Source organism: Lucilia sericata, unplaced genomic scaffold, assembly GCF_015586225.1.
Source record: "Lucilia sericata isolate MDLA Ls3-8-SP2 unplaced genomic scaffold, ASM1558622v1 Contig000019F_arrow, whole genome shotgun sequence".
In the NCBI taxonomy this organism is placed as follows: domain Eukaryota; kingdom Metazoa; phylum Arthropoda; class Insecta; order Diptera; family Calliphoridae; genus Lucilia; species Lucilia sericata.
This window is the reverse complement of record NW_023994058.1, coordinates 553891-579350: the sequence shown is the minus strand read 5'-3', so window position 1 is coordinate 579350 and position 25460 is coordinate 553891. Positions and strand designations below refer to the sequence as shown.

Sequence of the window (25460 nt, the reverse complement as noted above, 5' to 3'; positions counted from 1 at the left end):
TAAAGTACATATAAAAGGATGTTGGAAAAATGCTACATCCTACCGGTAAAATCAGTTTGGAATTAAGTCTGTTTAAGGATAAAAGGTCATGTTTGACAGATTTGTAAATTTTTTTTGATACCAAGAAATAAACCCACTTTTTAAGACTGAGACAACTGGATCTACATAAAATGGTTACACATTAGGATTGCTAATACTAACTAACTAACTAACTAACTAACTAACTAACTAACTAACTAACTAACTAACTAACTAACTAACTACTAACTAACTAACTAACTACTAACTAACTACTAACTAACTACTAACTAACTACTAACTACTAACTAACTAACTAACTAACTAACTAACTAACTAACTAACTAACTAACTAACTAACTAACTAACTAACTAACTAACTAACTACTAACTAACTAACTAACTACTAACTAACTAACTAACTAACTAACTAACTAACTAACTAACTAACTAACTACTAACTAACTAACTAACTAACTAACTAACTAACTAACTAACTACTAACTAACTAACTAACTAACTAACTAACTACTACTAACTAACTAACTAACTACTAACTACTAACTAACTAACTAACTAACTAACGAACTAACTACTAACTAACTAACTAACTAACTAACTACTAACTAACTAACTACTAACTAACTAACTAACTAACTAACTAACTAACTAACTAACTACTAACTACTAACTAACTAACTAACTAACTAACTAACTAACTAACTAACTAACTAACTAACTAACTAACTAACTAACTAACTAACAACTAACTAACTAACTAACTAACTAACTAACTAACTAACTAACTAACTAACTAACTAACTAACTAACTAACTAACTAACTAACTAACTAACTAACTAACTAACTAACGAACTAACTAACTAACTAACTAACTAACTAACTAACTAACTAACTAACTACTAACTAACTAACTAACTAACTAACTAACTAACTAACTAACTACTAACTAACTAACTAACTAACTAACTAACTAACTAACTAACTAACTAACTAACTAACTAACTAACTAACTAACTAACTAACTAACTAACTAACTAACTAACTAACTAACTAACTAACTAACTAACTAACTAACTAACTAACTAACTAACTAACTAACTAACTAACTACTAACTAACTACTAACGAACTAACTACTAACTAACTAACTAACTAACTAACTAACTAACTAACTAACTAACTACTACTAACTAACTAACTAACTAACTAACTAACTAACTAACTAACTAACTAACTAACTAACTAACTAACTAACTAACTAACTAACTAACTAACTAACTAACTAACTAACTACTAACTAACTAACTAACTAACTAACCACCTTACTAATATTACATTATTGCTCCATGCAAACGGGTAAAAAACTAGAAACAATTTCTAAAGATTATTACAATACGGATGTGAATATACATAGGAAACAAAACTCCTGGTGTTTTGCCTATGATTGAATTCGATGAAGTCTTCATAATTATTATTTCTTACTTTAAAATCGTACCTTATTTTTCACTGTACGTACATATGTACATAATTTTGTTCACTATGTAGGATTAATCAGTGAAAAATAATTAAAAATCATCACACAATTCAACAGATCATTATTAAATTTATACAAAAACAACAAACAAAAAACATTCGAGTTACGTTTTTCATTTCCACTATAAAATTGTATCCTTTAAACACCCTAAAAATATCCTCACCCGATTCAAAGGAACGTGGTGAGTTATTCAAACTTAACACAGGAACTTTATGAATTGAAACGAGTAATACCAAACCCCCTTGCTTTTGCTGTACTAAGTACAAAAAGCAAATAAAGAAAATCACAAACACACAATAATAAAATACTCAACTGTCAGCACAAAAACAAAATGACGAATTTATGAAATCCGTTTAGTATTCATTGCTATAATATAAAAAAACAACACAGTAATAGAAAGAGATGACTAGAGTATAATGAAAAGAAAAAAGGAGTAGCTGCTAAGACGACATTTTTAAAATTTCAAATTGGATTTTTTTGCAGTAAACGAGTAAAACTCAATCGGTTGGAAAAACTCATTAGAAAGAGAGGTACAGAAACCATTACATAATATATTCCTCTTTGTTTTTCTTAGCTGCTCATCTGGTAAAGGCAAGAAGAGGTATTTATACACTCTCTGTTTTCAACTCAACTGAGTGAGTATTTCTTTGTTTGAGTTGGAAGTGTGTGAATATGACAACAATATTTTTTTCTTTTATTTTGATTATTGCTTATTGTTGTTACTTTTTGTGGTTTACCTCTTAATATCAATGTTCTCATAATATGAGACTCATTTTGTTTTGTTATTGTTTAGCCATTGTATTGAATGGCTTGTTTTAAACCGTTTATCATTCGCTAACAACGCCACCACCTTACAGCGATCTCCGAAAGCATCTTGCAGCTCCAAAAACAACTACAACAACATGTCTTTGTGTGAAATTTTTGTGTTTCTGTTTTAATTTATCATTGAAATTCACTTTGATGTGTTTACACTGTAAGAGTGTCTGATGTACGAATGAATTATTTTTGTTTATTGATGGATGTTTTCGTTTGGATTTTCTTTGATAAGCTCCCTCGTGCTCCTTTACTTTTGTGTTATATTTTCTTTTTTACTTTTTCTCTAAATAAATAATGTTATTGCTTTTGCTCTCTCTCACTTCTGCTCACCTTACGTCACTTTGGCAATAAGTTTACTTCGCTGGGTGCGAGTGTTTGTGTATGTGAACGTTAACTAAAATTGTTGTTTGTTGGCCAAACAGTGGGGCAGAGCAGCAGCAAGTGCTACACAACTTTCGCTATAGCCATCACATGAATGGATGAAACATGTTTTTATATTGTTTCATGCTTTTTTCCTACAGTCAGTTTTAAATGCTTGTGCTTGTTGCGGACGTGTTGTCGTTACAGCAAATGAAAATCATTTAAACGGATTCCTCAAGATTGTAGCCGTAACTTGAACAAAAAGTGCCTTAAACGAAAAATCACTAGACAAGAGAAACATTATTTTTTTTAAAAATTTACGAAAATATTTATTTAAAAATCTGTGATTTTTTTTGTAAAAAAATTAAAAAATACACTTTCTTTACTGCTAGAGGCGTCCGTTGCGGTTTTATCGCTTTTTACTAACATATCGTACATCACGTCGTCGCCCCAGTCGTGTAGTACTCCGCCAGCTCTTCGTGCGTGGAACAGAGTGTGGAAATGTATGAGTTGCCGTGTTTGAGTGTGTGTGTCTTCTACTGGTTTGTGTTGATGAAGTGTTGAAAAGACGGATTTCTTTTGTAAGCACAATGAGTGCGAATGTCGTGTAGGCAATTGTCGACTTACATACATTTTACAACAAAAACAATAACAAAAAAAGCTCTCAGATCAGCTGGCTGACCACTACTACAGTTACATCTTGCTCAGCTCATCTCTGACGCTGCTGTTGTTGTTTTTGCATGCGTAGATGCACCTCTGCGCATTCCATAACAGATTTTCAAGAGTATTTGAACGCCAACTACCTCCCCCAAGAAAGAAACAACAAAACTGACAAAAGTTTTGCAAAAACAAAGAAAATGCAAGGAAACTTAAAAAACACTCGTATATAATAAAACAAAACGGTAGAATCGTAATTTGGGGATCTACTACATCAGACAAACAACAAACATATGCTTTCTGGCTTGCTGACTGACTAAATGACGGACTGACTGGCTTGGCTGACTGTGCATTTTGAGCATGAGAAGGTAGTTGGCAACTTTACGCGTTCAATGGGCGCCACCTGACATTTCGATAACTGCCGTCGCTTAGCATCTTCATTCAATGGTCAGCGCGACAATGGATCGGTTGTCCTCATAACGGAACAAATATACTCCATCATATAAATAAAAACAAATCAAAATTAAACGAAACGAACTAAAGAAAAGTTTACGTAATTTATAAAGAGATATGTATAATATTTTAAAAATAAATAAATATGAATAATTTTATAAATTAAAATAAATGTGTTTGTAAAATACTAAAAATCAAACAACAATTTAATTTGTACTACAATATCCCCTTACAATCCTTTAAAAAAAATAAAGTCCCTTTACGGCGTCATAAAATGCTTTTTAGTAATTTAACACAAAATCCGGATATAACTGCAATTAACAATACAACACCACCATCAGAAACAATAACAACAACAAATCAAACCGTGAAACAAGAAAAAGTTAAATTGTGTAATAAAGTCAACAATAATTTACAACAACCATTAAATACAACAACCGCTGAAATTTTAGCCAAAATTCCTTTACAAAACTGCTTAAATTTAACAACGAAATCAACAACAACAAAAACCAAAATAATCAAAAATAATAGTAAAATTTATAAGACAAGTTCCTGTATCGGCGTCGCCACGGATTTCTCAATAGCAGCGATAATGGCGAGAGGCGGAAATGCCTCTAGCCGTGAACCATCGGAAAGGAGTTTGAGTGAGTAATGTGATGTGTACTTTATCGTTCTTCACACGTTATCAAAAAAAAAAAAAATACAAACACACACTACACTTTACATATATACATATTACAGTTAGAGGCACATACATACATATTTACATACATATGTATAATGAAACACACGCACACAACCGCCCTCTATTTTAGCATAAAAACACTTGTACCTCTTTAAACGGATTTAGGGATTAGAAGGATAACTATAGAAATAACATCTTTTGTTCAAAACTAAAATATACAGACAAAAAAATTGTGTAAATCGTAAACGAAAGGATTGAAAAGACTAGAAGAAATATTCTCTTATATTGTTTAAACTATACCACGATGAAGAATCGAAAGGAAATTATTTGAACCGATATAAAGTTTTTGATATATTTATGAAATACGTTTGTTTATTTACTAAGTTAAATGTTTTTATGTTCCGATGTAAGATTCTTTAAATTAACGAAGAATGTTAAAATTTAAATAACTAATTTTTATTTGATCTAAAAGCTGTAAACTTCACCTCCAAGACATTAGATTTAACAACTAAAATTTCCCTAAAATTTTTCTAGTACATGCAATTTATCAAGTGAAATGTTGGTATAAAATACAATATTCTTAGAAAATACATACATACATATACATACATATATACCAATTTAAAAGGTCCATTCACACGAAACAATCTGATTGGTCTGTAATCTATTAAAACTACTTCTATTCTAAAATTTAGATTCCCTACATTTCAGCTCTTACTACGAGTTACAGGTGTTACTTAGTTTCATGCTTTCAGTTTACAAAAACTTTTTACATTCAATCTACACAATTTACATTCTTTTATACACACATAAAGTTTTCTTCATATTTATTCTTAAATAAAAATATGTATGTATTCAAAACTACTAAACACACACAGAAACACATGATGTTTGTCGTCCTTAAAGCGAAAAAGAAAAAAAAAAAAAACAAAACAAAAAAAGGATATTTTTGTTGTGGGAGTTGCGTTTCATGTATTTAGAAGAATTTATGTCTATAGAGGCTTTGAAAAGGTTATTCGCCATTATCTGTGAATAGATTATCAGCCAAGTTGCGTAGAGAAATGTGTAGAAAAATGATGACCGATTAAGATCATTTGAATTTTTTTACATTCTCTCAAGTATAGTTTTAAAACAAAATAAAATTGTTGAGCAAAGTAGAAAACAGTTAGGAAACACTTTATTTTGAAATAATATTCCTTTGTTAAATAAAACTTACGGAAATATACATTGTACAATGTATAGTATATAATTTGGTTTCAGCATAAAGGAATTTTATGATTCTAAAGGATTTCATTAGGAATATTAGTTCGTTCAGTTATATTACACTGTAAGTATGTGAAATTCAGTCTGAATTTTGGGTTGTAGAATCTAGTGTTATACTCCGTTTTGAAAGATTAGGTCAGTCATTTAGAATGTTAAACTATGAATATTTTAAATAAAGACTTCGAAAACTCTTCCAAAACTACTAGATTCTACGACTCAAAATAAAAGTTGACATTTTATTTACTTACAGTGTTGTTATTGTTTGAACCTCTTCGTTGGACTTTAAATGTTTCTTAATAAAAACCTAATAGGTTTCTATTATTTTATTTGGTGTAACAAAATCATTTGTTTGCTATTTATACGGTCTAAGATAGATATTTTTTTCTTTAGCTAAGGATAATGTTAATTTTTTTAATTAAGTAGTATAATTATAAAAAGTGTTTGAACAATTAAATACATGTTATATAATTTACTATAAGACTGTCATAATCCAAAAAAAGAAGTGTCATACTAAAGTCTTTCATATAGTTTTATCAAATTTTAAATATTTCTTTTAGTGTGAGATCGATTTTTTGTTGTAAACGTAAAAACTATAACTTATGTTTTCACAAATACTGAAACTTTAAGTTAATGGTGAAAATTAAATTTCAATTTAGCTGAAAAACAAATTATCGTCTACTATCTAAATCTGATTTATGTTTCCAAATCCCTTAATTTGTTTAAAAGTTATGTAAAAAATAGTAAAATGTCGTTAAGCATTGCATTAAAAGCGATTTTTCTCGAAACGACCTTTTTAGGATTATGACAGTCTTGTAGTAAATACACTATTTGTAGCTTTGCATGCGGCAATACTAATTGTCTGCCTATCTAAGTATAATACCGTCCGACAAAAAGAGAAAAAATTCATTAGACACAAACTGGATGATGACGTCTGAAACTAATAGAGAAAAACTGCGTTCTTAGTTTTTCATTTCGTGATCCTGTGTCATTTTAAAACAACTTTAAAGTTTTAACAAGTAAGAAGAGGCCATATCATTAAAAAATTCATCAGGGTCATGAAGGCGAGATACGAGTATATTAAACATACAAAGTTTACAAGCCCTTTTCGGGGGTTCAGTTGTACTCGGGCTAGGTAAAATAATGGACCGATCATAACCATTTTCAGTAGGCTTCGTCACTGAGACAATAGAAGATCATGTACCAAATTTCATAAATTTATCTTCAACAAGTAAGAGTGTTATATTCGGCTATGCCGAATCTTATATACCCACCATCAAACCTCGTTTGACTAGAATGAAACTTACTTATGTCGAATTTCATCTATATACTAGTATTTTTTAGGCCAGTTATAAGCGTTAAAGTAATTTTCTTAGGGGTCAATTATGGGTCGATCCTAATATAATTTGGTAGACAGAATTTGGTTCGTATTAAATTTATTTGTGTCGAATTTCATCGCTACACTCGTATTTTTAAGCCATTAATGCTAAATTTTCTAAAGGGGACCTTATATGGGGGGTAGGGTCAATCATGGACCGATCCTCATAAAATTTTTTAGATAGATTTTGACTCGTATGAAACTTACTTATGTCGAATTTCATCTATATACTAGTATTTTTAAGCCAGTAATGAGCGTTAAAGTCAATTTCTGAAGGGGACCTTATATGGGGGGTAGGGTCAATTATGGACCGATCCTCATAAAATTTTGCATAATGATTTTGGATCATAAGAAACTTACTTATGTCGAATTTTATCGCTATATTCGTATTTTTAAACAAGTTATGGCTGTTAAAGCTGCTTTTCGAGGGGCCACTTGTATGGGGGCTATCAGAAAATGTGGACCGATATTGCCCATTTTCAATACCAAACAAACCTTACCTGTAAGAAATATTTATGTGAAATTTCAACCCTCTAGCTCTTTCCATTGGAACTCTATCGTGCTTTCAACAGACAGACAGACGGACGGACGGACAGACGGACAGACATGGCTAGATTGACTTAGAATTTAATGAGGACCCAGAATATATATACTTTTGTGGGTCTATGACCAATATTTCGATGTGTTACAAACGGAATGACAAAATCAATGTACCCCCCATCTTTTTTGATAGTGGGTATAAAAATGCGACCTGTAGTTTGATTACAATGTTAACATGGACGGACGGATAGCTAAATCGATTCAGAAATGATTCTAAGTCGATTGGTATACTTTAAGGTGGATATAGGACCAATATTATTGTGCGTTACAAACATCAGCACAAACACTAAAGTGGTGTAGGGTATAAAAAGTACATTTTTCAAAAAAATATTTTAAAATATTTCTACTGTCGAGAGAACAAGAAGAGTTGGGAAATATTTTGTATTATTTTTATCGTATACTTCCAGGATAAAAAGATGTTAAAAATGCCTTTTAAAATTTTAATCCTTTAATATCTATTAAGGTTTTCAATATTATTTTTTCAAAAAAAAAAAAAAATTAAAGTCATTTTTGATAGAATAAAATAAAAAGAACACAAAATATCTTACAACTCTTCTTGGTCATTTGACACCAAATTTGACATAGTAGGCTAAGCAGAAGATTTATATACATATTTTTTTAAATGTGCTCTTTTGAAATTTTTAATTCCTTTTACAGAAAACAGTCTCGAAATAAAAAACGGTGAACGCAGTTTTGCTTCATTTAATTTCTAGTTTCAGACTTATAATATCTGGTTCATGGTTCGATGGCGACAAATTTAAACAAAACTGTTTTATCGAAAGATAAACAAACGCTTCCACAGAACCAGTTACGAAGGTGACAATTTCGAACAGCAAATATTGAACAAATCTAATGCACATAAAACAAAATCTATTCTCTAATATAATTTTTAGCATAGAATCCTTTGAACATATTTTTTCAGTAGTTTATTTAATTAAAATTGTTTCATTTTAAATTTAAACTAAACCAAATTTATGTTCGATTAAAAATATTTCAGTTAATTCCGAAATGGAATCAGTCTATAATTAAATATCTGAAGATATAAATAAAATTATTAAAACAAATTAATCCATGTTGTTAGATCTTTAATTTTCTGCTTGTCTGACTTCCTCTGTCAATCTCTAATAAATATAAAAAAATTTAAAGAAAAATATTTTTAAATATAAAGCTCAAATATATAATTTACAAATTATAAATATTTATAAATAAACAAAAGTGTTGTTTGAAAAAAAAATTGTTATATTGAAACATGACAATTACATGAATAATTTAAGACAATTTATAATTTATAAATTATTTATACGTGTATAAATACTTATGTATATTAAAAAATTAAATAAAATGCAGCAAATTGAAGTTAATAACAATTATTACTGCTATTATTACTTTTTTTCTTTCGTTTTTGTTAATCATAAAAACAACATTAACAAATTAAAAACATAAAACAATAATGGTGTAGAAAAAACAGAATATAACACCAATTAATACATATTTGAAATGCATTAACTGTGATTTTTTTAATTGTATTATGATTTAATTAATAATAAAATAATTTTATTATTTTTTCACATTTACTAACAATTGTTACACCCAAAACCATCATCATGGTTACTACTACATTACACTTGCATGCTTTGATTGCGGCCCTAATAAAAAATTTAAAAGTATACTTGGGACTCGTTAGACGGTACTAAATCAATCATTTCTAAATCTCTGCGATCGATGTATTATACTTTAAACAATTTAAAATTTCATAACTTGCTAATTATAATAATATTAAATATACAAATACTAAAAAAGTTTTTAATACATGGACTTGAACTGAGCACTGCAAAATATGAGCTATTATTTTCGGTGTTAGAGTGATTTTGAACTCTACAAGCAAATTTGCAATATGATATATTTTTTAAATATGGTTTTAAATTAAAAACAAACAAATTATCCATATATTTCCTTTTAATATTAGCAAAATTAATAGGATTTAGTAACTAAAAAATAGAAACAAGAAATAGGGCTTTAAGCTGAACTGAGCAAAATTTATTACGTGATCAAAATTAAACCGGTTTAATAAGTTCTAAGTGTGATCTTTATGATTTTTTTTTTTCAAATTAATAAACATGTTGTTTATTTTCTCTTGCTATTGTTGTTAATAATATTTATTATTGTAGATTATAATTTGCATATTAACGCAATTAATTTTAAAATGTTGAAAGTTTTAAAATCATTTTAACAAACATGTTGCATGTTGATTTAATTTTCTATCTTCTCCTCCTTCTAGTATTTCATTTATAAATGTTATTGTTGTTATTTCTGTTGCCGCTTTAATGATTTTGTGATTGAAATTCCCAATGTTTTTTTTTTCATTTCTGTTCAAATTTTTGATCGAAATCATTTAAACACGAATTTCTACATCTCATCGAAAGAAAAACTCAAAAAGAAAAAAATATATACAAACTGACAGTTACATTTTCATAATGATCACTTGGGTTTATTGCTAACCCAGTTGGAATTTTTTAGCTTTTATAATAAAACGACATGACAGTAATAGACACTGATTTAGTTTTATTTGTAATGTCAAATATAATGATGCTGTCTTCAAATTTATTATAGAAACTTAAATCACAAATTACTGTGCAGAAAATTCTTCAGGTCTTCAGACATACAGAACTTTCATTTCAAGTTAACTTTCCAACTGGTTAATTCGTGTTTCAAAAGATTAAAAAACTTAGTTGTTAATAACGTTAAACTAATGATTTGGTGTTTAAAATTTGTATTCATACCCGTTTGTCTGGTCGTCTCTATCTGTTCGTTTATTATTTGAACAATTTCTTCTTAAACATTTTCAAAGTAATAAAACAAAATTTATCAAACAAATACAAAACATGCAAAAAATCACTCATGTTGAACTGAAATATACAAAAAATACATATGTACATATATATGTATTTTGCACGATGATCGCAAATTGCAAAAACGGGGAGAACATTAGAAGCAATTAAATAAAATATTCACACTTCAAAAAAACGAAAAAAAAAAACTCAAAAATGAATTCAAATTTTTTTTTTGAAAAACTACAATAGAGTCGATTAATTTTGATATGATTTTAAATGGAAAAATATTTTAGGATTCAGTGCACTTTTGTGTTGTACATATTATAAATGGATTAAGAAAACATGATAGCTATTTTAATGAAAATATAAAAATAATAATTAACTTTCTTTAAATATATATTTCTTTTAAAATTTTTTAGCATTGGTAAAATTAAAACTGCAATTTGTATTTATAAACATGTTGAAAAGAAGTTAAATTTTAAAATGTTGCAGATACATTATACAATTTCCCTGCCATCATAAACGATTAATAAAATTATATATGTTTTATGAATAAGGTTATTAGAAGTTATTAAATATATTTTATAACACTGAGTCAGACCGAAAACCAATTTTGCCGTCCGATAACTGAAAAAAAACAACTTGTTTGGAAGAATCAAATTTTTCAAAGAAATTAAAAATTTGAAAAAAAAACTCAATGAAAAATTTTTTGTAAATTTATTAACACAATTAACTTGTTGTTTATTTATTACAAGTAGAAAATTTTTATCAAATATATTATTATTTTCCATAAAATGGATATGTTTTATTTTGTAATAATGAAAAATGTATCTTTATTTAAAAGTTACACTCACTTTGATTTAAATTGTCCAGTATGTGATATACAAAATAAAATACATTTTATTCTCCAATACAGGTCCCCTCTCACTCGAACGATTTCCCGATGGCGACGACGAGGGCGATGTCGATGTAGTCGATTGTAGTGATTCTGAATCAGCCTCCGCCATACGTTTGTCTCGACATAACCCCCAGCAGCAGCAGCATCCCCATCACGGTCAAAAAAGTCTATACAAACATAGAATTAATCACAGTAACGATAGTGGCAGTAGTAATCATAATAACAATAGTTCAAGTAGTAGCAGGGGGAGAGCTTCTCCACAGAGTCCCAGCAATACTGAAGATGATCGTTTATCCCCAGAGCCAGCGAAGGTAAAACGAAAAGTTAGCAAATCTCCTAGTTCGAGATAAAAACTAAAATATACTAAATGAATATCTTATTCCAGCCATCACCGAAAATTGTGGGTTCATGTAATTGTGATGATTTACTGCCGATACAGTGTCATCTGGAGACCAAAGAATTATGGGATAAATTTCATGAACTGGGCACAGAGATGATAATAACGAAGACCGGAAGGTAATTAAGCTTATAATTTTAATTGGAAATTTATTACTAGCATATATAAACAGTTTTGGTCAACATTACTAAATAATCAATAACACAGTGAGACACAATTAACGAAAATTGAAATACCTGCGAAGTCCCAGCAAAAACTTAACTCCCAACAAAAATAGTTCGGTTTTATAACAATTTTATGTTAAGAAAAAGATCAATAACGTCGTCAATTGCTAATGGATTTTAAAAATGAAAGGTTTTACACATGAAAAGACAAAGTTTTTTAATGCATTAATAAATAGTACGGTTCCTATATAAAATACTTTGTAAAAACATCTCCAAACTTGGAAAACGCTGCAAAACTAAAATTAAAAATATGTTTGCCGATGAAATGCACACATATTTCTCTAGGTGACTTACCCTTACGTATGTTAACATAAAGTCCTCAACTTCTTTCTAAATCCGCTGAGAAACTTAAAATCGGTTGATATGCAACTAAGTTACTGACTTATAAGTGATTAAAGGTACGAAAAACCGTTTTTTTTACCCGTATCTCAAGATTTTGGAGGTGTTTGACAAAATTTATAAAACAGACTCTTGATCTACTCCGATCCACCTTTCTGAAAAATAGTATCATTCGCATAGTGTAATCAATTTAGGCAATTTTAGACAACAAATTTAATTTTATTTTTTATGCATAGAAAACTTTTTATTTATTTTTTAATTAAAACAACCCTACAAAAATTGAGATTACTCCGTAAACGCGTGTAAAGAGTACACCTCAAACTACTAGGAATGGTTCAAAACTAATCCAAATATATGAAAAAAACACACTCCATTTAACATTGTGATGTCCTAGGTAAGGATTCTAACGTAATCCATCATTACATCAGAGTAATCCCAAAACTAGTCCCAGAGGGTACATGATCCGCAACATGGACCTATGTAATGTAGGCTGTGGACCATGTTGTTTTCAAAAATAATAAACATGATCCATGCCGGCATTACATAGGACTACTAAACTGATTATGTACACCCAATTTGTTTACAGGCGAGTAGTTTTTGGATTACTAAATGCAATATGTACCTACTCCAATAATTTTTGCAGGGAAATCACAAACTATCAATGTTGTTTCAACATGTTCCCAAAAATGTTATTCAACATGTCTCTAACATTAAATTGTTGCCTAAAATTAAAGAATCCAACATATTTTATAAAACTAACACGAAATCAATATATACTTCTGTCATAAAGAAAACAAAAATAACTTTCAAGGTATAAAATTAAATAATAAAATACGAATAAAAAAAGGAGAAGAATTCCTTAACATGTTGATAAAACCTTAAGCAAACAAAGGCGTGTTGCATACTCTCTCTCCACTTGCATAAAGAAACATAAATACTTCTACATACACTGCTGCTATACATACGTACCCATTGTACTCCCTCCCTCCCAAACGTTGTTTGGTAATTAAAACCATTTCATATTTTTCATGTCATTTTTGTCTTGAAAATTTATGATGACTCCAACGCTTTAACACATGAATGTTGTTGGCCTGTCACCACAAAACGAAAAGTAACCAAACAACAGCAACAACAATCACCATAAGCAGCAAACAATAACACACAACAACAGCAGCAACAATACAAACGTAACGACCAAATTGAAATAAAAATGTTTTCACTGTTTATAACTCACAATAAATGAGTTGTGCATGAATAAATGATAAAAGGAATGGTTAGAAGGACGCATGAATGAGTGTTTGTTTGGCCTGGAAGTAGGAAAGAGTAGTAGTGTCTGTTTGTGTCTGAATATCAATGTGGTATCCAGGCCACAATTAGCACTATTGTACTAAATATTTAACTGATATCAATGTTATACTTACTTTTAAACTAAACAAACAGACACGGTGTTCCAAAATTTAATGTTATTCAAATCGGGGCTTTAATATAATATCCCAAATATATATACATACATACTTTGTTATTATGAAATATTTAATTTTATTTTACAAGAATTTGGGAAATCTAACACATTTTAATGCTGTGTATTGAATTATCTCCAAAATTGCCTGTAGATTGATTACAAGGTTTACATGGACGGACGGACCTAGATAAATCTAATATATTGGATTTGTGCCGATGTTTGTAACGCACAATAATATTGGTCCTATACTTACCTTAAAGTATACCAATCGGCTTGGAATCACTTTCTGAGTCGATTCTGTCCGTCCGTCTGAACGTCCATCCTTGTAAACCTGTAATCAAACTACAGGCAATTTTGAAGATAATTCAATGGAATTTGGCACATTATCTTCTATTATACCACAGACAAAGGTCCACTATTTCACCTAGTCCCCCCATACAACTGAACCCGCCGAATAGGGCTTTTAAATGCATAATTAACTCGTATCTCGACAAAAAGCTGCAAAACCAAGTTCTATACTAGCCTTGATGAACCTCATGGATTTTATAATTATAGCGCCTGATTTGACCCTATCCCCTATACAAAGCCCCCTAGAAAATATGACTTAAATGTTCATAATTTTATTCAACAATAAATGAGCACAATTCCACTTAAATGCTGAATTATGATTATGGTGGGTCTCTCCCGACTAAAATTTTTTACTTGTTTTTTGTAGTGTAATGAAGTGTATCTTTGAAAATTTATTGCCTCAAGAAAATCATATTGAAATTGCCAGCATAGGGCAGAAATTTTCTTTAGTTTATTATTTAATGTCAAATTAAATATTCACTGTTTATTTTTTAAATTTTTTTGCTGTTATAGTTGTTGTTATTTTTCATTAAACAAGGCTTTTTTCACCATTAATTACTAATAAAAATAAACTTTGTTATTTCTTGTTAAAATAAAGTTAACAGAGGAGCTATGTAGCTATGCCAGTATACGCAATCAAATTCGTGCCGAAGACCATTTTTCAAAACGATTGCAAGTGTAACATATACTTGCAAATATACTCATTCTAAAATATTAAAAAAATGTGTATGAATGAATGTTCCAATAAATGAAATGAACATTTTTTCATGAAAAACGGACAAAAATACAATGCAAAAACTAAAATGTAATTCTCGTGCTTTAGGTTTGTGCTCCAAATGTTGCAACTACAACAAGAAGAAGAAAAAAAATTAAGACTAAAGTTATTTGTTGTTGAGTTATCATGTTGAGTTATTAGCCATGTATTTGTTCAAATTAAAATTCATCCAAATAATCACACTCACACGTAGTACATTTGTTAAAAATGTTAAAACGAATATTATTTATTTCTTTGTTCGTTGCTCTTGGAACAACACACGCATCTTGTGTCAAGGTGAAACAAATGACTTTAAGAAACTGAATAATGTTGGTAGAAAATTTTTCAATTAAATGAAGTTAGCTTAAATAGCGGACTTTAAAGAGAAAAAGTTTAGTTTTTGTTTTTATAAAAAAATATAATTACACTGTGTGTTATTGAAATCAACGACATGTTTAAACAATTTAACAACATATTTGTCGCTTAATTAAAATGTTTGTTAAAAAATCTCTCTTATTATACAAAAATATACCACCCTTATGATTAAATAAGAATTAAACTATTTAATTTCAATTTTTAATTTTATATACATAAATATTATAATTTTGTCTTGCAAATGATAAATAACTATTTTTCATAAAAAAATTCAGCTGTTTTTATATTCATTCACCCTCCAATATTCCTCTACATTTCTTATGTATGTCTGTCTGTCAGTTTATTGAATTATTCTTAATAAATATTAATTAAGTTGTGAAGAAAATTAATATTAAAAAAATGTTGGTGCCAACTAAATATACAACAATACAAGAGTTTACTCTCTTTAATAACCCCGCGTTTGATTATGTTAATTTTAATACAAGAATATTTTTATGGCCTAAAGTAAAAAGGCAATGAAAAGGAATTTTTATGTGCAGGAATGAATGTTAGGCAGCACTTCATTAAATTAATTAAAATATATATAAAAAACGAAGGCAGGAAGACTACATTTAATGGCAGATTAAACAGGAGGATTTCAACATTAAATGTTAAAACTAAATATTTAGTTAAAGTAAGCAGCAGGAGTACAAAAACACAACATAATATTGTAAAGGACTTGTCTAACATAAAGTATTGGTGGTTAAATAGTTTTTTTAGTCTTGTTTTTGCCACCTTTCTTTATACTTTTGTGTGCAAGAGTTTTAAATTCTGAGTGTGTTTGTGGGCTAGTGATATAGGTAAAAATTTGTCTTGTGTTAACAATGACATCTCTTCCTTTTTTTCTTCCTGTTACATGTGTGTTTGTGTGTCTGTGAGAGTAAATATGCATTGTAGTCCTTTGTCTTTATGGTTGGGCATTGCAAACCATATTTGCGGTCATTGAAATAAAATATCACGTGGTCAACGATTTTGTTACGCTGTCAGTGAGAGGAACAACAATCAACTCTTCATGTAGCACTGACTGACTGATTGTCTGCTAGAATGACCTGTACTACAGTATTTTGAATGGACAAAAGGACAATGATTTTAAACGCTGGTGGGGAGAGCCAGTGTCAAAGAGAGTGCGAGAAATATTTTGGTTGTTTAAGTTAATTGATGTTGCTACGCTTAGCACGTCTGTTTGCAAGCAGAAGCTGTAAATATTTGTCAACATTTGATGTTGGTTTCGATAACAAAACCACATGACAGGACATTTCTCAGAAATAACAAGTAAATGACTGCAAATAACACAAAATCCCTGTTTAATAGAGAAGTCTAAAAACCATTTTTTTGTTTTTTTGGTAGCTAAAAGCGAGAAAATTCCGATTTTCATGGTTACCAAAACGAGGAGTTAGTAAATATGTACATACAATTTACAAACCTTTTTGACATTTGTATTAAATGTCCCAATTTAGGCCTAACTGAATTTCTTACTGTTTCACTTTTGCTTAATATTTTTTTTTTTTTACAAAATATGTTAATTTGTGTTTCATATTTAATTAACATAATCTTCTTCCGTTTTGTTGTTAATTTTTTGACGTTGTATTATTTAGTTTTCTCAAATCAACACCATTTTTTCGTCTGTTGGCGTTATAATTTTCTTTGAGTAATTTGCTTAATTTTCCCATAAACAACAACATAAAATCCACACTTGGCTTTAATAGTTGTGAGTTCTTTCTGGGCTTTTTGCTACTCTGTATTTCTTTTCGTAACAAAATTGTATTTTCCTGTCTGTACAATTTCGTTTGTAGCTACCCAGTCATCCCCAAGTATAAAGACCTACTGATACAGTGAAGTGGGAAAATCTAGTTGTCTACAATGAACATGACTGTCAATGAATGGGTAATGTTAATATGTGTGTATATGAGTTTAATTTTATGATAAAGGCCAACAAAGTTTGGGATTAGAAAATGACAAATATTAGATTTGTTGTTGAGTAGTTTTAAATACGTACAAATAAATCGAAAAGTTGAATGCAGTAAAATTGATCTACATAAGTTCGAAAAATCATTATACATTTTCACCAAGTTTTCTTCATTTTCTTAACCACTGTACCTGGTAGTTACATTTAAACGTATTTAATTCCACCATAGAAAATTAATGTTAACACGTTGAGCCAGGTGAGCGACTATTCGAAACAATAAAATGTTACACAAACAGTTGGCAATCATTGTAACAAAATGTTGTTGTCTACACAAACGTCTTTAACCCCCTCTCCACCTCTATCTAGCACCACTACTGTAAAAGTCGCCGACTGAGTTACTGCAAAGTGTTAACTTGTCTAAAATATTTTTTTATGTATTTTTATATGAAGCAAATAACAAAACACTAGAAGTGTTAAACTAGAAAAATTTGAATAAATAAATTCTATTTACAACTGCAGGGGAAAAATCTATAAAACACAAAACACTCGTCAAAAGAAGAAAAAAAATGTGAAACAAATCCTACAACAAAAGCAGAAAGAAGTAACAAAATACAAAACGGAAAATCGTAAATCATATTTTCAGTAAATAATTTACATAAATACATATAAAATTATATTTTTATTACAAAACACCATCCCTTCCCCTAGAAATGGATACTAAAACAAACAGAGCTACGCCAGAGCATTAGAAAAAGTCGTAAATTGTTTTGTTAGAAAAACAGAAGAGAACAAAATTATAGCATCAGAGAGAATTTTGAGAGGACTGCTAAACAAATTATGGAATGGGCGCTTTTCTCGGATTATTGTGACTAAATATTTTTGGACGAATTTTATGTTCGGTTAAGGTCCACAACAACATTATTATACATTCCTTGAGATTCTTAAATATTAATTTGAATAAAATAACAATAACCACTTAAATGTTTAACGGTCATATCCCGCAATAAAACTTGTTAATTGTCCGAAATCCCCTAAACAGTCATAAAATAAAGAGATGTTTTTCAAATTTGTAAGACTCTCCTCTCCCAAAAGAAAGAAGTTGAATAATCTCAATTTAATCTAGAATACTAACACACAACATCATCTTGGAAAGACAACCCTTAATATTATTAAACAAATAATTAGTGTAAAAATAAATTATAAACAGATAAGAAAAACTAGTTTGGAATTTTATAAAACGTTATGGTCAGTCTAAAGTGGTTGAAGATGAGGGGGACGCATCATAAACATATTGGACATGACATAAACTTAACTAAAGACATATTCATGGCACGATGGCATGTCAGTTGATTTGTAACGCGCTGATGAAAGTTGAATTCTTTTTTTTTTAATATGTATTTTTAATAAAAAATAAACATAAAAATTTGCATATTTTATTTTGTTATTTATAACTTGTTACAAAAACTTAATTTACCGTGAATGAAGAAAAAAAGGTGTTAAAAAAGGGAACTTGAAACAGAAAAAAAAGAATTAATTATTCAAAGCGAAATGCATGTTCTATAGGTATATAAAAAAGATATGAAAAATATTTATTGTGGCGCAGTATAATATTCCTAATTAATGAAATGTTGCTGTTTTTTTTTTTATTTTTTTGTTAAGTACAATTTTCACTTAATTCAAACGTAATACTGGCGACATAATAATAAAAATTAATAATTAAAAAAAAAACAAATAAAATGGCATAATCAAAATCATTAACAGAAACAGAAATAAAACAAATAGAAATAACAAAAAAAAGAATATTAAATACAACTGCAGTATGATTTTTTGTTCAAATGCAACAAAAAAATATACAAAGCAATACTGCAATTGTTGTTAATGATGAAGAGAGAAACAAAAAAAAAAAAAAAAAAACATTAAATTAAATGCAGCTACAACACAAAAACATAACATGGCAAACGAAGTGTTGACATAGATTGATATCGAAACGCAATGCTTTAGCGAATTGCATGTGACAAAAGACTCTGACTGAAACTCATTATAAATTTGCAGTAAAAAAAGCACACAAAATGCACAAAACCCAAATTTACAATTACAGCGATGACGGCGACTTTCACAAAAAAGTATCAAAATATTTTCTTGTTCTTATTACTGGTGTTGCCATAGAATTATGATCTCTTTTATCATTCTAATAATCCACTTTTTATTGTCAAAGTTTTCTATACAAATTTCTCTCTTAGTTTTTCAACATCCGTTTTGTAAATTCTAATATACAACATTGCTCTCTGGCGCTTGTCGCTTAACACTGCAATTGTAATTACGTTAACATTTAGCTACTATAGCTGCTGCTACTACCACCATTATCATCAGCATTTTGGCGGCTTTTGCAGCTTTAATTACAGGGCAAAGGATATTTTATACGAATATGTATATAATATTTTTCTGTTTTGTTTTAGTTGTACACACTTGTTATTGTTGTTGTACAACAATAACAGCAACAAAAGTGCCATTCACATTTCAACCGGCCAACTAAGTAAGTGACTAACTAACATTTCAAAAAATTACAGGACATTTTCACTTTAAAATTAAAACAAAAAAATAACAACAACTACGAGAGAATTTAACTGCAATATCAGAGTAACTAAGATAGCGAATGAAAGTGGCCAGATTAATACATAATTCTTTTCCTGATTTCATAAAAACATATACACCTATATGACTAAAATATGATACAAATTAGTGACCTGATAGTAATAAGCTCCCAAAAAATTAATTTGGTTTATTTTGTATTGCCCATGCACAAAAGTTTGTTTCCGAGATATCGAAAATACGGTCTGATTTAAAATGGGAACTTATGGAAACAAAATTAATGACACACGGACGCCTAAATTTTAGAATAGACTGAATTAAGGTTTAGTTCAGGTCAGTATGGGAAACTTCAGTCTTAAGAATAACATAATAAAATTTCATAAAACCATTTAGTTTAAACTGGATGATTTGTACCATCCGAAATGGAGAGACTACGCCTTGAAATTAAACCAGATCCAACATACAAATACTATCGAAATTTTCCGAAAACACTAAATGCTTTTAATTTTAAGGTCGTGAGTGATTCATTCAAAGAACCATTTGAAGCCATGTTGCATGTAAAATTCCACATAGTAGATTATCTTAAAACGGATTTCTGTAAGGGTTAAATATTCATCTGGCATCACTTTTCATCGTAGTCTATTGTACCAGAGTGGCTAGTTGTATTGTTTTTGTTCTTGTTGCTGTTACGTTAGCAAGGTAATCAGTTACAATTACAGTGCAATTTTTACATCGTTGTTGGTTTCTTGTTTTTTGTACTCTTTTAGTTTTAAATAAAAACTAGTATTTTTTTATTTGCAACAAAAAAAGAACTTGCAACATGTATGTGGAATTATTATTGTAGTTAAAAGAACTAATGATTAGTACTTGTTAATGGCCTGCAACTGAGGTACAATGTCCAGTTAATTGGAGGGGTTGGTTTTCTTTCTCGTTTTAATTTTTTTTTTGCTGTGGTTTTGTTGCAAGACATCTATTTCATCAGATTAAAAGTCAAAATGTAATTCTGGTTGTCATTTATTAAAAAATTATATGCCTGAAAGTATGAGTTTTTTTTAATGTTGAAAGATAAGTGACTTTGAAATATTATTTAAAAGGAAGAGCTGAGGTCAATGAATAAAGACATAAGCTAAATATACTTTTAAGTATGTATCGCAAATATGTATTTATTTGTAGAAAACTGAAATTTATTTCGAACTTATTATAATACATATCTACAATTTGCAATCTAAGTTAAGAATTGTATTATCAGCATAATTTGAACATTGCATGTTTCTTACCGAGAAACTATTTAGTTAGAAATACACATTACTAATAGAAATCTCACACTTAATTTCTATTTTTTATACAAACATATTAAAAATAATAAACAAACCTATTTATACAATTCCTATTACCAAAATAACTACAGAAAATACCTATTTTTGGAACATTTCATATATTCTATAATTTAAACTAAATACTTATGGCCCTATGGACACATTCCTTGACGGAAATTTGTAATTGCTGCCAGGAACTCTATTACATTTAATATACTGCGTTAACATGATTTTTGGTAATTACAATTATGACCAACTTTTAAGTTCTAAGAACATGTTAATGTGACGAAGTGAAAAACCCCATAAAATGTAATGAAAACGTGAGGACATTTCTACAATAGTAATTATTTTGCTCCAAAAAAGAAAGGGAATTAGTAACTAAATACCTTAATAAGCCTCTTAACGAACATGAAATCAAAACCAAGTGAAATTATTTCATATTTTGTTGTTTTACTCTATTGCAGGCGGATGTTTCCAACGGTGCGCGTTAGTTTTTCAGGACCTTTAAGGCATATGCAACCACCAGATCGTTATGCAGTTTTAATTGACATCATACCCATGGATTCGAGACGTTATCGTTATGCATACCATCGCAGCTCATGGCTGGTGGCCGGTAAGGCAGATCCACCACCTCCAGCAAGACTTTACGCCCATCCCGATAGTCCCATTAGTGTGGATGCATTGAGAAAACAAGTGGTTTCATTTGAAAAGGTTAAGCTGACCAATAATGAAATGGATAAAAGTGGACAGGTAAGAGTATATTTTAGGGTCATTAGCAGAACATTAGTAGAAAATTAAATCGTAAATAAAATATGTTTTGATTCATAGTAACAAATAACAATTTCTTTTGTAACAAAGTTCTCTGCCAGTTAAAATTTATTTCTTAAAAAGTTAGGAAGAACATGTAACATAATAAAGTGCAACATAATGTTGAAAATACTAATCAAACTTTAGCAGTTATAATTTACTTTATTTATTAAATTTTTCTAAAATATTCGCTTTTTTAACGTTCATTTTGTAGATTGTTTTAAACTCCATGCATCGCTATCAACCACGTATACATTTGGTGCGCTTGTGTCATGGTCAGAGTATACCAAATACCCCCAAGGATTTGCAGGAAATGGATCATAAAACTTTTGTATTTCCAGAGACTGTTTTCACGGCTGTAACGGCATATCAAAATCAATTGATTACCAAATTGAAAATCGATTCAAATCCGTTTGCCAAAGGTTTTCGTGATTCATCACGTTTGACTGATTTTGATAGGTAAGCGAATAAAAAATAAATGTTTTTTACATGAATATATAGTTTTTAGTTAAGGCCATAAAAATAGAAAATAATATCAGGATCAGCTAGAAAACAACTCATCATAAATACAAAAAAACAACTAAAAATGTTTTCATCATGAAAATTTTTTTGAGTTTAGTTGTGCAACTTAATTTGTATTTAATTGTTGTGGCATGCATGCCACATGACTGTTGCAACAGATTAACAACATTAAAGAAAGTTGTTGTTCTTCGATATGAATGGCTGGGTGTTTGTGTGTTTTTTGTTTGTGTATTTTTTAATAAAGGGTTTAAGCAAATAAATATTTGGCAAATACTCGTTCGTATTGGTGCAATTTAACCATCATTCATTCAACAGTAATAAATATAATTTGTGTTGCTGTTTCTTTCGGTGCTTCTTTTATTGGCAACAATTATGTGTTGCTTTTTACTTTAATGGACTACCGAAAGTGTTGAATGTTCAATGGCAACAAAAGAGTACAACAACTGCAACAACTTTGATTCATAAGCCACTGTTTAAAGTTAAACGAATAAAATTGTAAAACAAAATGAAGAGCTGAAAGAATTGTTATATCTGTACACATGAAATTTTTGCACAGTGGTCAAGCCATAAGTTTATAATCAATAAACATATTTTTTAAATTTTATTTTACTTTGTATTAGGAACTTTTCCATTTTGCAAAATAGTAAATATTCACAAAATTTTCTTCGTCCCACTGTAAGCTTTGTTTTAAAATTGCCAAATTAAAACTAAAGAAAATGTAAACACGCACCCCAAAAACATTTTTTAAAAGGCAACAAAAACTGATGTTTGCATTTATTTTTGTTTTAATATTGCCACCAGACTCAGACATATCGGCAGCAGCAACATCATAGTTCTAAGTAAGAACGCTCACTCTCATATTAAGTCCCAATGCAGGTGTAAAACCAAATAAAAAAAGAAACAAAAAATCTTAGAGAATTTAACAGGAGTTCTATACCCTTTTCCCAACACTTGAACTCAAAAATGTATACTAAAATGTTGCATGAATTTCTCTCGATGCCAAAAAAACTAAAAGAGGCAACACAAAATTGTTAACAACAAAAAATGAGCTGATGGTGGTGGTGGTCGGCATTGGAAAGCGGCGGTAGTGTTTTAAGTAGAGTAAATTATAGGTCGGCATGTTTAACTTTGAAATAATATTCGTACATGAAAACACGTTAATAATGAGTAAATGTTCAAATAACTTCAACGTTCTCTGGTCATAATATTGTTGCTGTTGTTAATGCTTTTTTTGTTTTGGGGTTTCCATTGCAATTACTATTGTTATAGTTAAATATCAGACTAAGTATATGAAAATAAAATGAAATTTGTAAATGCAAACACTTTACTGTATTTGAATAGGAAAAAATTGATGATGGTTATTTAACCATTTGAAGGAATGTGGAAACTTGTCAAACCTGTAGTTATATAAATTGACAGATACTCTAAACTTCTGTCCATAGCACACAAGAATTAACATTTTTATAAGGAGTTTAGTGTAGCTAATATCTGTATTATTTCCTTTTCAGAGATCCCATGGATTCTTACCTTTTCGAACAACATTTACGCTCACCCTTGAGATTTTTCCCCGATCCCTTGATGCAACAACTATCACCTCAAGAAGCTGATGCTGCCTCCTTGGCTTTCATTGAAAAGGCACGGCAACATTTGCAAATGTTTGGACGTTCACCCTACACCGAAATGCTATTACCTCATCTTTATCAAAGACCACCTTCGGCAGCAGCTATAAATGCCTTCAATATCGGTATGTGGCAACAGCAGTGGCCACAACTAACAGCCGGTTTCTTGGCCAATCATCAGGCAGCTGCAGCTCAAGCAGCCGCCAATGCTGCAGCAGCAGCTGCCGCGGCTTCACGGACACCACCACCTCCGGGACCCCCACCACCGGCAACAACTCCCTCTTCATCGGGTTCAGCTTCGCCAGACTTAAGGACAAAACATTTTCACCGCTTTAGTCCCTATCCGGTACCACAACATCAACAGCAGCAACAGCCACCTCCTCCTTCCCAAAGCCCTACAAATTGATAGAATTCCCAAATAAATTTATAAAATACCCCTTTTAATAATTCCTTACCTTTCCTTGAAATAAGTGCAATCGTATTAAAAATGTTTAATTTTATTTTAATATTTTTTCTCAAAACAAAATTTAAACAAATTTTATTTATTATAAACAAAACCCACTAGCACAGTATTAGTAAATAGTTAAAAACAAAAAAATGTTTGTGATGTAAAAAACAAAATCAAATAATTTAAAACAAAAACAATTAGTAATTATGTAAATACAACAAAAAATATTCCGTAATTATAAATTAATCGAAACATTCTAACTGTAATCTGGCTTTAGTTTACAACCAAAACAAAAAAGTGTAAAAATTGTTAATTTGCTTTTTATCTTTGCTTTTTCGTCTAATTTGAATATTTTTTATATTATTGAATTTTTTATTTATATTTGTAATTGAAATTGTAACTGGAATGAATGAATGTAAATTATAGATTGTTCCTAATGTAAAACAACAATAATAATAATAATGGCAAAATTAAATTTTTAGTTAACTAAATAAATAAATGTTTAAAATCCAGCAACTTTAAGTTACATGTAACAGAAAAACTAATATTCACAATTAAATATGTAGATACAATAAAAGTTTTGTTAATAAATTGTATTAACACAGTTTTTATTGTATTTAAGAAATATTTATGTTTTGTAACAATAATAAAATAAATATTTAAGATTTATTTATGTTTAAATAATATAATAAATATAAACAATGATAATAATTATAAAAATATTATTTAGTAATTTTAGCTTCAAGTGATGAATAAAATTATAAAAAAGTATCTAAAACAAACAATTTTTTTTTAGAATTCTCA

At 29.3% G+C, this 25460-nt stretch overlaps 1 protein-coding gene across 3 annotated transcripts; it reads left to right on the top strand.

The window, feature by feature from the left end:
• Positions 1-2952: 2952 nt before the first annotated feature.
• On the top strand, positions 2953-25104 carry LOC119607470 (T-box protein H15-like). 3 transcript variants are annotated; one of them, XM_037961420.1, is made up of 7 exons: positions 2953-3274; positions 4312-4503; positions 11530-11834; positions 11897-12027; positions 21725-22010; positions 22282-22526; positions 24098-25104. In XM_037961420.1, exons 2-7 carry the CDS (start codon positions 4452-4454, stop codon positions 24612-24614), a joined length of 1536 nt encoding a protein of 511 aa, XP_037817348.1. In that variant the 5' UTR covers positions 2953-3274; positions 4312-4451; the 3' UTR covers positions 24615-25104. The 3 variants fall into 3 exon arrangements, with proteins under 3 accessions (XP_037817348.1, XP_037817338.1, XP_037817331.1); XM_037961410.1 differs by having other exon boundaries at positions 2953-4503; positions 11530-11822; XM_037961403.1 differs by having other exon boundaries at positions 2953-4503.
• Positions 25105-25460: the final 356 nt, after the last annotated feature.